Source organism: Pleurodeles waltl, chromosome 4_2 (assembly GCF_031143425.1).
Source record: "Pleurodeles waltl isolate 20211129_DDA chromosome 4_2, aPleWal1.hap1.20221129, whole genome shotgun sequence".
Taxonomy (NCBI): Eukaryota; Metazoa; Chordata; class Amphibia; order Caudata; family Salamandridae; genus Pleurodeles; species Pleurodeles waltl.
Genome location: NC_090443.1, coordinates 70,165,350 through 70,180,249, shown reverse-complemented (window position 1 = coordinate 70,180,249; position 14,900 = coordinate 70,165,350). Strand labels below are relative to the sequence as shown.

Here is a 14,900-nt window from a genome sequence, read left to right as displayed (position 1 = left end):
CATTCAACGCATGTATCCAACACAAAAGATACAGGCAAAGATGGTATTACAACTCCTAGGCATGATGTCATCATGCATAGCCATTGTCCCAAACGCAAGACTGCACATGAGGCCCTTACAACAATGCCTAGCATCACAGTGGTCTCAAGCACAGGGTCACCTTCTAGATCTGGTGTTAATAGACCGCCAAACTTACCTCTCGCTTCTGTGGTGGAACAACATAAATTTAAACAAAGGGCGGCCTTTCCAAGACCCAGTGCCACAATACGTAATAACAACAGATGCTTCCATGACAGGGTGGGGAGCACACCTCGGTCAACACAGCATACAAGGACAATGGAACGTACATCAAACAAAACTGCATATCAATCACCTAGAACTTCTAGCAGTTTTTCAAGCACTAAAAGCTTTCCAACCAATAATAGTTCACAAATACATTCTCGTCAAAACAGACAACATGACAACAATGTATTATCTAAACAAGCAGGGAGGGACGCACTCCACGCAGTTAAGCCTGCTAGCACAAAAAATTTGGCATTGGGCAATTCACAACCAAATTCGCCTAATTGCACAGTTTATACCAGGGATACAAAATCAACTCGCAGACAATCTCTCTCGAGATCACCAACAGGTCCACGAATGGGAAATTCACCCCCAAATTCTGAACACTTATTTCAAACTCTGGGGAACACCTCAGATAGACTTGTTTGCAACAAGGGAGAACGCAAAATGCCAAAACTTCGCATCCAGGTACCCACACAAACAATCCCAAGGCAATGCCCTATGGATGAACTGGTCAGGGATATTTGCTTACGCTTTTCCTCCTCTCCCTCTCCTTCCTTACCTGGTAAACAAACTCAGTCAAAGCAAACTCAAACTCATATTGATAGCACCAACTTGGGCAAGGCAACCCTGGTACACAACGCTGCTAGACCTATCAGTGGTACCCTGCATCAAATTGCCCAACAGGCCAGATCTGTTGACACAGCACAACCAAAAGATCAGACACCCAGATCCAGCATCGCTGAATCTAGCAATCTGGCTCCTGAAATCCTAGAATTCGGGCACTTACAACTTACCCAAGAATGTATGGAAGTCATAAAACAAGCAAGAAGGCCATCCACCAGGCACTGCTATGCAAGTAAATGGAAGAGGTTTGTTTGCTACTGCCATATTAATCAAATACAACCATTACACACAACTCCAGAACATGTAGTGGGTTACTTGCTTCACTTACAAAAATCTAACCTAGCTTTCTCTTCCATTAAGATTCACCTTGCAGCAATATCTGCATACCTGCAGACTACCTATTCAACTTCCCTATATAAAATACCAGTCATTAAAGCATTCATGGAGGGCCTTAGGAGAATTATACCACCAAGAACACCACCTATTCCTTCATGGAACCTAAATGTTGTCCTAACTAGACTTATGGGTCCACCTTTTGAACCCATGCACTCCTGCGACATACAGTTCCTAACCTGGAAGGGGGCATTTCTCATCGCCATTACTTCCCTGAGAAGAGTAAGCGAGATTCAGGCGTTTACTATACAAGAACCTTTTATACAACTACACAAAATAAAGTCGTCCTAAGGACCAATCCTAAATTTTTGCCAAAGGTTATTTCACCGTTCCATCTAAATCAAACAGTGGAACTTCCAGTGTTCTTTCCACAGCCAGATACCGTAGCTGAAAGGGCACTACATACATTAGATGTCAAAAGAGCATTGATGTATTACATTGACAGAACAAAAAACATCAGAAAGACTAAACAACTCTTTATTGCATTTCAAAAACCTCACGCAGGAAACCCAATTTCAAAACAAGGTATAGCCAGATGGATAGTTAAATGCATCCAAATCTGCTACCTTAAAGCTAAACGACAGCTGCCCATTACACCAAGGGCACACTCAACCAGAAAGAAAGGTGCTACCATGGCCTTTCTAGGAAACATCCCAATGCAAGAAATATGTAAGGCAGCCACATGGTCTACGCCTCACACATTCACCAAGCACTACTGTGTAGACGTGTTATCCGCACAACAAGCCACAGTAGGTCAAGCCGTATTAAGGACATTATTTCAAACTACTTCCACTCCTACAGGCTGATCCACCGCTTTTGGGGAAATAACTGCTTACTAGTCTATGCAGAACATGCGTATCTACAGCGACAGATGCCATCGAACTGAAAATGTCACTTACCCAGTGTACATCTGTTCGTGGCATCAGTCGCAGTAGATTCGCATGTGCCCACCCGCCTCCCCGGGAGCCTGTAGCAGTTTGGAAGTTACCTTCAATTATTTATATATGTATCATCTCAACCTTAAATAGGTGCATACTTAGTCACTCCATTGCATGGGCACTATTACTACAATTCAACTCCTACCTCACCCTCTGCGGGGAAAAACAATCGAAGATGGAGTCGACGCCCATGCGCAATGGAGACAAAAGGAGGAGTCACTCGGTCCCGTGACTCGAAAGACTTCTTCGAAGAAAAACAACTTGTAACACTCCGGCCCAACACCAGATGGCGAGCTATTGCAGAACATGCGAATCTACTGCGACTGATGCCACGAACAGATGTACACTGGGTAAGTGACATTTTCAATACACTACGTAATTGGTGTAGTTCTGGAATTTTTGCATTACTCTTGTTAAGCCACTGTGCATAATTTAGCATAATTATGCGAAAGAAAAATTACACACATTTTGCACATCCTCTACGTAAAAGCTGATGCTGCAATTGCTTTACATTACATCCATTATAATTTCTTATGCAGTGCAACTGTACACATTATTGTACTGCTTTTTTCCCTCCATTTACTTTCGATCACCCGTTGGAGAGAAAAATACAATGTGACCTGTGTCCTGGTGCACTGTGGCTTTCAGGGAGGCACAAAAAGTCCTATTAAAACCAAAATTTATATTTCAGAGAAAAACAGCTTGCAATGTGCACACCCAACACTACATGGCAGGAGAGTGCAAAGTAAGTGAATCTGTAGCCCTACAAACTGGTTAGCAAGTAAGTGACATTTTTAGGCGTGTGCAAGCACTCTGGCCTGTTGTAATCTATCTGTGGGCTTTTAACCACACCCACCGTACACCCATCACTCGTTTATGGGCTTGCCTTTCAAAAATCCTTTGTTATCATTGGTAAATGCTTTACGTTTGTCCCTCCTTGGGGCGGTTTTGTTACCGCCTTGGCTGCCGACCCTGTTGCATGGAAAATTGCACTTTTGATGATATGTTTGACTGCGAGCAAACTTCTTTTTCCTTGTGTGTCTCTCCTTCGCTCTCATGCTCATTGCGGCCGAGGCACTTTGAATTGGCACACTTATGTCAACTGTTTTAATTTTCATTTTCAATGTATGTAGCAAGAAAAGTCCAGTTAGGAAGTTACAACGCTAATAGCTCTAACTCGAGCAAACACGAGACCCAATGCTTGTTTCTTTTTGCATACGTAATAACTCTTAATTTTCATAAAAAGTATATGTATTACAAAAATATGCTTAGGCGCTGTCTGCTTGACAAAATACACCCTAGCATACAAAAGTCATACAAGATACTGCTCAATATATTTTCAGAACAGCTCCTAATGTCTCATGGTGAATGGAGACTGCTGCACTCATCTAATTTCACAGTGCTCACAAAACATTCTAATCAAACAAGTCTCCTGAAACCAAAGAAGATGCACACATGCCATAAAAAAAATACCAGAACTACTGGAAACCTTATTACCTGGATTTAGGCGAGATTACGCTTGCATAATATTTACCGGGGCCTACTACCGTCAAACAAATGAAACTGTGTACATTCTGTAAAACAAATGGTCAGGATGTGTCACTTTCACTCGCCTGCTAATAGGGCTGTACAAAATGCACAGCAGAACTTGGTGCAGTAGGTTGCATCAGATATCTCTCCCACTGCCCCCCGTGTTGGTATTTATGTGCATCATTATTGGAGGTGGCTGTGCTGGTAGGGATGTTCCAAAGGAAGGGGGCAGGTCCAACAACCGGTGGTCCCCTCTGTCTTTTCGTTGTGCCTTCTTTATGTCCCTTTCTCCACAGTCTTGTCCTCTCAGCAGGCATGGATAAGTCCAGTTTTTACTGGGTTTACTCTTCTGTCTGGAGGTGCACGCATGATAACCTGTCTCAACAAAGTTGAAGAACCAGGCCTTTTTGAACAGTTCCTGTAGATTTAAAGGATTTCTAAAGCTATCCCAATGGCTCATCTGTAATGCTCACGTAACCCTCATTATAAAAGTCCTATTACCAAAGAGGAGGATCAGCTAATTTTCCTCAGAGGTTTATTTTATCATAAATAATTAAAAGTACTTCTCATATTATCTTTTGTGCTCCAGACATAGTGGGTATATTTACTAAGATTGTGTGCCGTGTTTGTGTCAAAAAAGTAAAGCAAATTATTTTTTTACCTATTTACTTTCCAGCGCAAAACTTGTTTTGCGCTGGAAAGTACCTTAAATGTAACAGAAAGCAGTGCCAAGCACTGCTTTGTGTTACTTAGCGCCTAGGGGTGGTACATGGGCATTCCCATGGAACCATTCGTGCCTTTTGACGCAAAACCCTACCTACACACAAAAGTAGACAGGGTCTTGCACCAAAAGTTAATGCCATGTGAAAGCAGGTGCTTAAAAGGCAAAATGTTTTAACTTCTTCTTTCTTTTCCGACTTCGCAGGCGTGCTGCACTGTGCAGTACACGTACAATGTAGGAAAGGTTTTAAACTGTGTCTATGGATAGTATTTTCCACTGGAAAGGTACCCTTCCAGTACAAAACCTATGCTAGACTCACACACACACCCTGGCACTATGGCGCAACGCTCTGTGTGTAGTGCGCGGCAGCTAAAATCAGCGCCAGCTCTACCGAGAGGCATGGAGCGAGCCCTACTTCTGTAAATATGGCGCTCTCCTGATCTCTCCTTCTCATGTAGTGCAGTGCAGCATTTTTTGCTGCTGCACTGCACTGTGTGACTATTTAGTAAATTTGGGCCAGTGTGTATTCTTATTGGATGTGGCACGTCAGTATTTGTTATCGACTGTGACTATTTAGACCTCAGTCTTTCTGTTGGGGGAAGGAGGGGAGACAGTTTGCTTGTCATGTGGGGTATGAGTCTCTCATCGCCTGGTGAAACCTTTTGCTTTTCCCTAAGAAAGGGCTTTTGTCTCTTCGAAAGCTTGGCCTACTCTGACTTTCCTTTTGTCTGCTTTTGTTCTTCTTCAGTACCTGCCAGCAGCTGCAGCTATGCAGGGAACATACATCCCTCAGTACACACCCGTGCCTTCCAGTGTCTCCGTGGAGGTAAGTCAGCCACCTTCTGTACCCATAGGCCATAGAGAGACCGTACCTAGCTGCACACACCCTGCGAGCTTGAAGGTCCAGTGCGTTGCTCCAGGAAGAGGGGGGAATCACGCCGTATTTGACTGGAGTTGGCGGTACTTCATCCGGCCACTTTTTAGGACTGGGCCAGGCGTAGCTCTGCTAATGCACCTGCCTTCTGGCCAGGTGATGCACCACGCACTGCCTGGCCAGTGCAGTCCTCCCCGGCGGCTCTTCTTGCTTTCACCTCCAGAACCAACACTCTGCTTTCTCAGTGCACCTCACTTGCTGCTGTTTCACTAGGAGCCCTGCCCTCCGTGTTGCAAATGCTCCTCAAGCCTGGCCCGCGACTTCACTGCTCCGCCAGTGCACCTCAATCCTCCCGTAATCCCTACTCCTCTGTCAGCCCTCAGCTCTGTCGGTGCACCCCTATCAAGAGCTACATTTGTGGGAGGGTGGATGGGTTCTGCGTGTCCTTTCAGCTTGTCTTTTTACCTCGCACAGGACAGCAGCGGCCAGCCTCCACAGCCAGTCACCATGGAGAACGCCTCCGAACATGCTGCCTACTCCTACCAGTACAGCAAGTAAACCCAGGGTAAGATGGCCGCCGCTCCCCCGCGACACCTAACTGCCGAGTTAGAGAGATGTTGGTTGATTGTCATGTTTCGTCACATTTGTTATACGATCAGAGTATGTAAAACTTAGCTTATATGAGAAAGATGTATTATTCAGTTCAGAGGAAAAAACATTCCTCTTTTTGGCTAATACAGTGTTTTCCTTCACCTGGGGTTTCAAGCTTTCTGTTTTGTCTCTGGTAATGCTGTGCGTTTGGCAAGTTTATATGGCCCGTGAGAATCCAGTACTTATCCAGTCATACTGCGGACTGGGTGCGTTTACATTATTGTGCTAGTTTCTATTGAGATACTGTGTTACTCTGTAGTTCTTTTGCAATTCTGTGACTTTGACACATTAACTTGACGTGTAGTAATAATGTGGCGACCTGGTGTAGTCCTATCGAGTTATGGTCACTTGGTAATTCCACTCACCGGGTCGCCACATTATTACTACACGTCAAGTTAATGTGTCAAAGTCATTTCACTCATGTAGCACACTGCTATTTTATAGCTTTGTGTCCATTAGCATCAGGTACTTTGCACATTCTTTGTATCAAAAAAGTTAAATCATCAGTCGTTTCGAATATCTGAAACTCAACCTTTCGGTATCGACAGACTGGCTGCTTGAAACTAAGCTTATGCATTATTGGCAGTATCCTCACCATCCTCAATCACTGAATTGAGTGCAAGTTTCAGAAGAACATTTAAATCTTTAGCTGCAAGGCAGTTTCCAACTGCACAGTCCAAGAACAATGCTACAGTTCTGCTGCCACGTTTTCTTTCTGCAGTATTTGGGATTAAAAGCTTGAAGGGCCTGCCCATTCCAGGAGACAATCTGAAACTAATGGCTTGTGACACAAGCAGGCTGAGAGTTAAGTCCAGGCTAACAGAAACTATTCTCTTTATTTTAAAAGCAACTAATATTGCCTCGACTTTAGCAACATAGTGGATAAAATGTCAAACCAAGATAAACCCAAAGGTTTATAACATCGAAACGGGTCTCCGCTCGGGCTACAGGGCACTGGCCACTACAGCGATGGATTTGAAACATACTTCCATTGACTTGTTGGAGTCAAAAGCTCCTAAACCACTGTTCAGACAAGGACTTGTATAATACAGATGAGGCAGCTGTAAAGGCAGAACAGTAGCTAAATTTTAGGTAACGTTGCAAGACTCGTTGATTGAAAGGATTAAAGAGCTACGAAAATTATTTTGAGCAAAAGGCAGTGGAAGCCCACACAGTTTTAATGCTTCGAGCCATTGCCCATTATAACTGTAGCCCAGAAACTGAAATCTTAAGTGAGTGCCTTGAAGCCCCTTTGAGTACTCCACAACAATGCCTCTGTTGGTGGTTGGCACAGCTCTACATGTTTGAGGTCGGAACAGAGGTTCAGGCATGTTCTATAAACGGCCTTAAACGAAACAGCACTGTTCTGAGCTATGAGTGATAATGTATTACAATAATAAAGACATACTCTGCTGCTTTCACTGTGATGGAATTATTTCTCATATTGAGTGGACCACAGCACCATCCTTTGTAGAGCCTACTGCACATGAGAGGTTCATTGTTCCAGACCCCTTATTGTTGGTCAACTTAGCCTCGGGCCATCCATATCTGGAAGGGAGATATGTAGGATGATGATGTGGTCACTCTACCGCCACTAAAGTCTGTACCGTTGCAATGGCAAATTGACATTTATAGAGAAGTGTAGATTAGGCCTGCCCTCAAAACATTGGGAAAACGTATTTGTGTCAATTAATGTTAGTTAAGGCAGTTCAGGAGTAATGTGCCATTTATTCAGAGAGATTATGTGCAAGTAAGCATTCAGCCTTTCTGCTGGGGTCTCAACCAGTAATTTCCATAACACTTCAAAGAGGAAGCTCCATCTTTGCTCTTGGTGATGGTCAGAAAACCAGGTTGTGCTCTTAAATTTACGAGTAAGCACCCTCCCTGAATGTTCACATTCCCAAAAAGAGTAGATCTCTACCCTTTGTTTTGTAGTATTGCCTTGTCTGAAGGATATTTAGTTTAATATTCTGCTCCACCAACATAAAAAACGAATAGATTTGTAATGAGCAAGAAGCATTACAAGTTTCAGAGAAGAGTTGACCAAAGTCTACAAATGTGGAAACGCCCCAAAGCAGGCAATAAATAGATGTTACTGGATTGGGTATGAACAGCTTGTGCCATTCTATCACAGCAACAAGCAGAAGCAAGTAATGGTCAGCTGGCAGAAAGTGACAGAAAGCTGCCCTGTCCAACTGACATGAGGACAGGCAATATTGCTGACATAGTACAAACATGTCAAATTATTTTCTGCATACTTAGCACTGGCTTACAACTGGATTCAAGGTAGGAAATATTTTGTAGCACATTAGGAATTTACATAAACAGTGTAGGCTGCTGAGAGTAGTCAGGGAGAAATGTTAGTTATCAGATGGTAAGTCAGTAAGAACAAATTACTTACCTTCGGTGGCGCCTTATCTGGTAGAGACATATTCTTGTTGCAGATTCCTTATCTTAGAATTTCCCCCAGGGGTTAGTCTGGATCCAGAGTTTTTGCTCGAGCAGTACCCCTGCACGCCGTCAGGTAGCATTGGTCATCTCTGCATCCGTCCTCGGCGTTGTGTGCTCCAGACATGACGTCGCGGGTCCTCTATAGGCGCCACCCCGGCGTGCTGTCGTCAGTTTCTTTTCACGATTTCCCATGCCAGAAGCACAGAGCTTTGAAGAACACTAGCCACTGGTGCGTCAAAACTAGGGCCCTGAAAGGGAAGTCCCTGTCCCCAGAAATCAGTTTGCAGAGTGGGGAGGATCGGTGGGTCGTTAAGGAATCTGCAACTAGAATATGTCTCTACCAGATAAGGCGTTGCCGAAGGTAAGTAACTTGTTCATCTGATACAGAATTCTAGTTACAGATTCCTTACCTTAGAATAGATACCCAAGCAATACTATCCCCAGAGGTGGGTCTGCGAACCAAGATCATACTAGGAAGCCCTACAGGACCGAACGGGTAAAGTACCCGCCTCTTCGGATCTCACTTCCCAGGCAGTAGTGTTTGATGAATGTGTGCAAGGATGCCCACTTTGCTGCCTGACAGAAGGCCAGGGCTGGAACTCCACGTGCTAACGCAGTGGTTGCAGCTGTCGCTCAGGTATAATGAGCGTGCAAGCCCTCTGGGGGTTGCTTTTTAGCCAATGTGTAGCACATTTTAATGTAGAGAATTACCCATCTGGAGATGGTTCTCTTCTACACTGCCTGACCTTTTTTGCACCCATATAACCAATAAAGAAGTGATCATCCACCCAGAACTTTTTGGTATGATCAAACACTCTTTTTGGGGCCAGGCGGTGGAGTCTCTCCTCTTCCTTAAAAAGATGGGGAGGTGCATACAAAGTAGGCAAGGTGATGTATTGGCCTACTTGAAAGGGCGTAACCTCCTTTGGCAAAAAAGAAGCATTAGTGCAAAGCACCACTTTGTCAGGATAGATAGAAAGGTACGGCGACTTAGCTGACAATGCCTGCAGCTAACTCACCTTGCGGGAAGAGGTAATGACCACAAGGAAGGCTGTTTTTAACGTCCAAAGCCTGAGAGGACAATTATGGAGCACCTCAAAAGGAGCACATATTAGGAAGGTCAGAACAAAATTCAAATCCCATTGGGGCATGATGAAAGGGGATGGAGGAAGCATGTGGGTAAGGCCCTTAAGGAAACTTCTAACAATAGGAGACTTAAACAAAGAGGGCTTATCGGATAATCTAAAAAATGCAGAGATAGCAGATAGATAACCTTTGAGAGTGTCCAAAGCAGAGCCCTGCTGGGCAAGAAAGTATGAACAAGTGGACCTCGGAAAGAGGGTCAGAGAAGAGGTCAACAGACTTGTCTGTGCACCATGCCACAAATTTATTCCGGTGATAGGTGTATACCGTTTCGGTGGAGGTACGCCTGGCTACCAAGATAACATTGCAGACTTAGGGCGCAACTGCTGCCTTTCAATCTCCATGCAAGAAGGCAGAGACTGGACAGGTTCGGGTGGAGAACCCTCCCCTGCTGCTGCGACAGAAGATCCTCCCAAAGGGGCAGTCTGATCGGAGGATCGATGGTCATGTTCAACAACTCATGCTACCAAACATTTTGTGCCCAGTCTAGAGCCACAAGGATTACTTTGGTCTGGTCGTTCTTGATCTTGTTGAGAACTCTGGGCAGAAGTGGTATGGGCGGAAAGGCGTACAGGAGTCCTGAACCCCACTCGCGACGAAATGCATCACCAAGCACCGCTTTGGAAACGCCAACATCCAAAACTGCTGACATTGCGCATTCTCTGCGGAGGCCAACAAATCTAACCAAGGCTCTCCCCACTGCGGAAAGAGACCTTGCACCACCTCCGAGTGAAGATGCCATTCGTGATCGACCAGGCATTGTCGGCTGAGTTTGTCCGCTCTGGCGTCTAAAATGCCCTCCAGGTGTTGAACCACCAGGGAAATGCCCTGATGTTCCAGCCATGTCCAAAGGCACAGAGCCTCCTGACAAGGGGTCCATGACCCTACCCCGTCCCACCGTGCTTCTTACAGTACCACATAGCGGCTGTGTTGTCCGGGAATACCTATACTACTTTCCTTTGAGAGAGGGAAGTAATGCTTTCAATGCCAGTCTAATTGCCCGGAGCTCCAAAAAGCTGATGTGGAGTTTGAACTCTGCCGGGTATTAGACACCTCTGATCTGCACCTCTTTCAGGTGGCCACCCCAGCCCAGGAGTGACGCATCTGTCACTACTGTCAGATCTGGTTGCGGAAGTGGGAGGATCTGTTCTGACCCAATCGCAGTTTGTTAGCCACCACTGCAGATCTTGCACAGTTCTCTCCGAGATCTGGACCATGTCAGAGAAGTTCCCCTCATGCTGCGCCCACTGGAACATCAGGTCCCACTGCAGAGCCCACATATGCCACCTGGCATGTTTTACCAACAGGTTTCGTGAGGCCATGAGGCCCAGCAGCCTCAGAGTAATTCTTACCGAAATCCAGGATAGAGGCTGAAACATTTGGTATCATAGCATGAATATCCCAGACTTGCCGCATGGGAGGATAAGCCCGAAACTGCACTGTGTCCAGAACAGCTCAGAGGGTGTAAGGTGTGACTTTGACACGTTTATAGTGAACCCCAGCAAATGCAGGAGGTTCGCCCTAGTCTGAAGGTGGGAGACGAAAGTCTGTGGCGAGCCCGCCTTCAACAGCCAGTTGTCGAGGTAGGGGAACACTGAAAACCCTGATCTGCGCAGATGAGCTGTGACCACCTCCATCACATTGGTGAACGCCTGAGGGGCATTGGTAAGTGCCCAAGGGGAGCATGGTCAACTGGAAGTGCTTGTCACCACCGTGAACCGCAAGTAACGCCTGTGGGCAGGCAGGAGGGAGATGTGAAAATAAGCATCCTGCAAGTCCAACACTACCATCCAGTCTCCTGGGTCCAGGGCAGATAAGACCTGAAACAAAGTGAGCATTTTGAACTTCTCCTTTTTGAGGGAGAGAATGAGGGACAGAAGGTCCATGATAGGGCGCAGGCCCTTGTCCTTTATGGGTCCCAGAAAGTAGTGGGAATAACAACCATGACCTACTTCTGGAACAGGGACTCTCTCTATGGCTCCCTTAGCCAAGAGAGACGTAATCCTTCATTATCCGATTGTAGGATGGTTTCATGGATGAAGGGGTAGTCTCAGGGGAGGGAGTTCTCCTGTCAGACTATTTGCAGAACACACCTGTCTGAAGTGATGGACTTCCAGCAGAGCAGGCAATGGCGAAACCTGCCTCGGACTGGTCGTTGGTGGGTGAGCGTGAGACTAAGAATATTTGGAGGCAGCTGCAGGGGGGTGGCGGTATATTGGCTGGACCGCAGGCTTGCTGATCCACGGGGACGGTGGATCTCACATCCTTTGCAACTTAGAGGCTGGTTAGAACGCGCAGCACGTTGGCTGGTGGAGAATGGAATTGATAGGATGCGCCTTCTGTGGCCACAAAATGGGAGAAAAGCAGACTGAAGGGGACGAGGGGCAGCTGCGAGGCCCAAGGACTTGGCCGTAGCATGAGAATCCTTGAAGTGCAAAAGCACCAAGTCTGCTTTGTCTCCGAAGAGACTGGTGCATTCAAAGGGCATTTCCATATAGATAGTTTGGACATCTCCCAAAAAGCCAGACATCCTCAACCAGGCATGGTGCCTCAAGGCCACTGTTGATGCGACTGATCTGCCCAGTGAGTCAGTCATGTCCAGACCACATCTGATTGTGAATTTTGCTGTGTCCCTCCCGTCAGCAGCAGCTTGGGAGAGAATGACCCTGGCCTCCTCCAGGGCCTGTGGCAGCACTTGAGTAACCATGTCCCATAGAGTACAGGTGTAACAGCCCAAAAGGCATATGGTGTTCACAGACTGCAATGCCAGGTTGGAGGAAGAAATCATCTTCCTTCCAAGTTGGTCCAGCCTCCCAGATCCCCTATCAGGGGGTGCGGAAGGGAATGCACCCTGGGACATAGAGGCTTAGGTAACCAAGCTCTCAGTAGTGGGGGTCTTGCATCAGAATATTAGTTATTTCTCCTCATTACGCCTCCCCTGGGGAGGTGTAGGCTTTTGACGCATTCCCAGGTTTACAAATCCTTGTACATCTGGGAATGCGTCAAAATCCATAGGTGTTGCATGGGAAAACCCACTGCAACACCTGTGGAATGCCTCCTTGACCGAAAGTCTGTAAAGGTAAATTGTAAATTAACACAAGTACTACAAAAAAGAGGAACAAGGAAGACGACAGAACAGCTATCCTAATGATAGTTTGCTGTTACTTAGACAGTGATCTATCTGTGAGGTAAAAGGATCTTACAAGAAAGCAAGGAGCAGGTTAATCTCACAGATTTCCGGAAGACAACCAGCAGCTACCCAGAGTGCAGGGTGGTTCTCTGAGCCAGAGGCAGAACCCTCAGAATCTAACTGGCACACTTGGTAGTAAAGACAATCAAGATTGTAATATAAACAGTCAAGAAGACGAAGGGAAACAGTGGAAGGAACACATAAACAGGGACTTGGCTCAGGGAAAAGCAGGACTGGAATTATGGTCTAATTTAGGTCCAGAATATCAGAATATAAATCAAGGCTAACACAGAATTAGGAACTGGACTCAGGGCCAAGCAGAACTGGAGTCAAGGACTGGTTCGGGCTGAAATACACAGAACGTAAGGCAAGGAGTTTACATGTAACAGGACAGATCAGGAAGAGTGCAGACAAGACTAGGAACAATGACAATCACAGAAACAGAAAAGCAGAAAAACAAAAGATAGAAATTGATTCAAAGGGCAAGCCTGGAAAACAGCAGCCGGGTTGCAACAGACCAATTGAGACTGAACAATCAAGTCAGTTGTGAGCCACTGCACCCTGGGCTCACCAGGCTTAAGTAGCTGGAGGCACAGGGGAAAACCACAGCTGCAGGGAGAGAACAAGGTGTAAAGGATCAGGGAACCACTGATGAAGTGAAGACTGAACTGGGACTTGAAAACGGGGTTGAACAGCAAAAACCAGCAGACACAAGACAGGAAATAGGAAAGCTTGGAATGTAGTGTGAATTAACGGCAACAGAGAAAGACGCCAGAAAACAGATATAAAAGAGTCAGAATAACTGTAGGGTCCAGGAACCAGGCTAGATAACAGAGAACAGAGAACCACAACCAGGTTGTGATATAGGAAGGGTCTGATGGGAACTACAAGGACCAAAATACATCAGGGATATTGGACTGAAACATGGATAGGAAAGTGAAGCGAAACTAGATTTGATAAGTGAAGATTTGCATGATGTCCTGTACCGATGTAAAGGCTGGTTTTCCAAAGGCCCTCATGAGTGGCATCCAGTGGCAGGATTCTGACAGTATGAGAGATCCACACAAGGAATTCACCCACCTGCCTAAAAGGCAACTGAGTTCATAGTGCAGGCTATGCAAAAAAAGCCACTCTACTCTGATGTACTAAATGTTTGATGTAACTCATTAGTTCTCAAGAGATCTGATTGTGTCATTTTTTCCCTCAGACTTGTCTCATTGGAGATTCCGAACCCGACTCTTTTCTGCCAGTGAGATGCAAGTCCCCTCCTCTGCTCTGGACCGTCCCGTTCAGCTCTGCCACCCTGAAGAATGGATAACCCTTTCCTTCCTCGTGCAAAAGAAGCAGATTTTTAATGCAATAGACTTTCTACGTACCAAGGAACCAAAGGAGTGGCAAAGCCCCCCCCCCCATATAGCCCTTCTGAAAAGAATCCCAATTACCCTTCAACACCTAAACATTTATGAGGGGGGGCAGAAAAGAACTACAACAAAAACAAAACAAGGAAAACGAAAAAAAAGGAGAACAGAAGTCTATTTTAATAAGAGGAAAAAAACTTTTTTTTCTTTTTTTTTAAAAAGAGTAAATCGTAGAATTACAAGATTTTTTTATTTAAACAGAAAAAAACTTGGAGGCCACGATGCAAAAGGGGGGAAGAACCGACACCCCTCAACCCCCCAAACCATCAAACCCTCACTCACGTCTTTCCTCTTCGTTTTGTTCTTTTAAAGATTTTGAGGAGAGAGAAAAAACGATTATGCAAAAACTTTCTTTTTTTTAATTGTTTTTATTCTATTTTTCTTCTATTACAAAGAAATAGGCACTTGGTGTTTTTTGTACAGGAGCCCCCTCTTTTTCCCCCCGCTCCCCTCGCCCGCTCCTGTCTTCAGATGTTGTGCCTGGTATCAGGAGATTGAAAGCTCACGACATTCACTATCATTTGGGGTATTTGTTGTTTCATTTTTTTTTAAGGTAAAACACTAAAACGAGTCAGCAACTTACAATCACTTTTTCTCTTATATGATAGCGAAATTGGTTTGGCAAAAGTGAAGATCATTGGTGCAAGGGAGGGAAAGTGTCCATGAAACGTTTGCTGAACGT

General features: G+C 45.4%; 1 protein-coding gene across 3 annotated transcripts in view; it reads left to right on the top strand.

The window, feature by feature from the left end:
- Positions 1-14,287, top strand: part of RBMS2 (RNA binding motif single stranded interacting protein 2) — a 229,197-nt gene extending 214,910 nt beyond the window's left edge. For 2 of the 3 annotated variants that reach the window (XM_069230692.1, XM_069230690.1), the window contains 3 exons: positions 5,240-5,317; positions 5,840-5,930; positions 14,008-14,146. In XM_069230692.1, the coding sequence (XP_069086793.1) occupies positions 5,240-5,317; positions 5,840-5,923 (162 nt within the window). In that variant the 3' untranslated portion in view covers positions 5,924-5,930; positions 14,008-14,146. Of the gene's footprint in view, positions 1-5,239; positions 5,318-5,839; positions 5,931-14,007 lie in introns of all 3 variants that reach the window. The other variant, XM_069230691.1, reaches the window with a different exon arrangement.
- Positions 14,288-14,900: the final 613 nt, after the last annotated feature.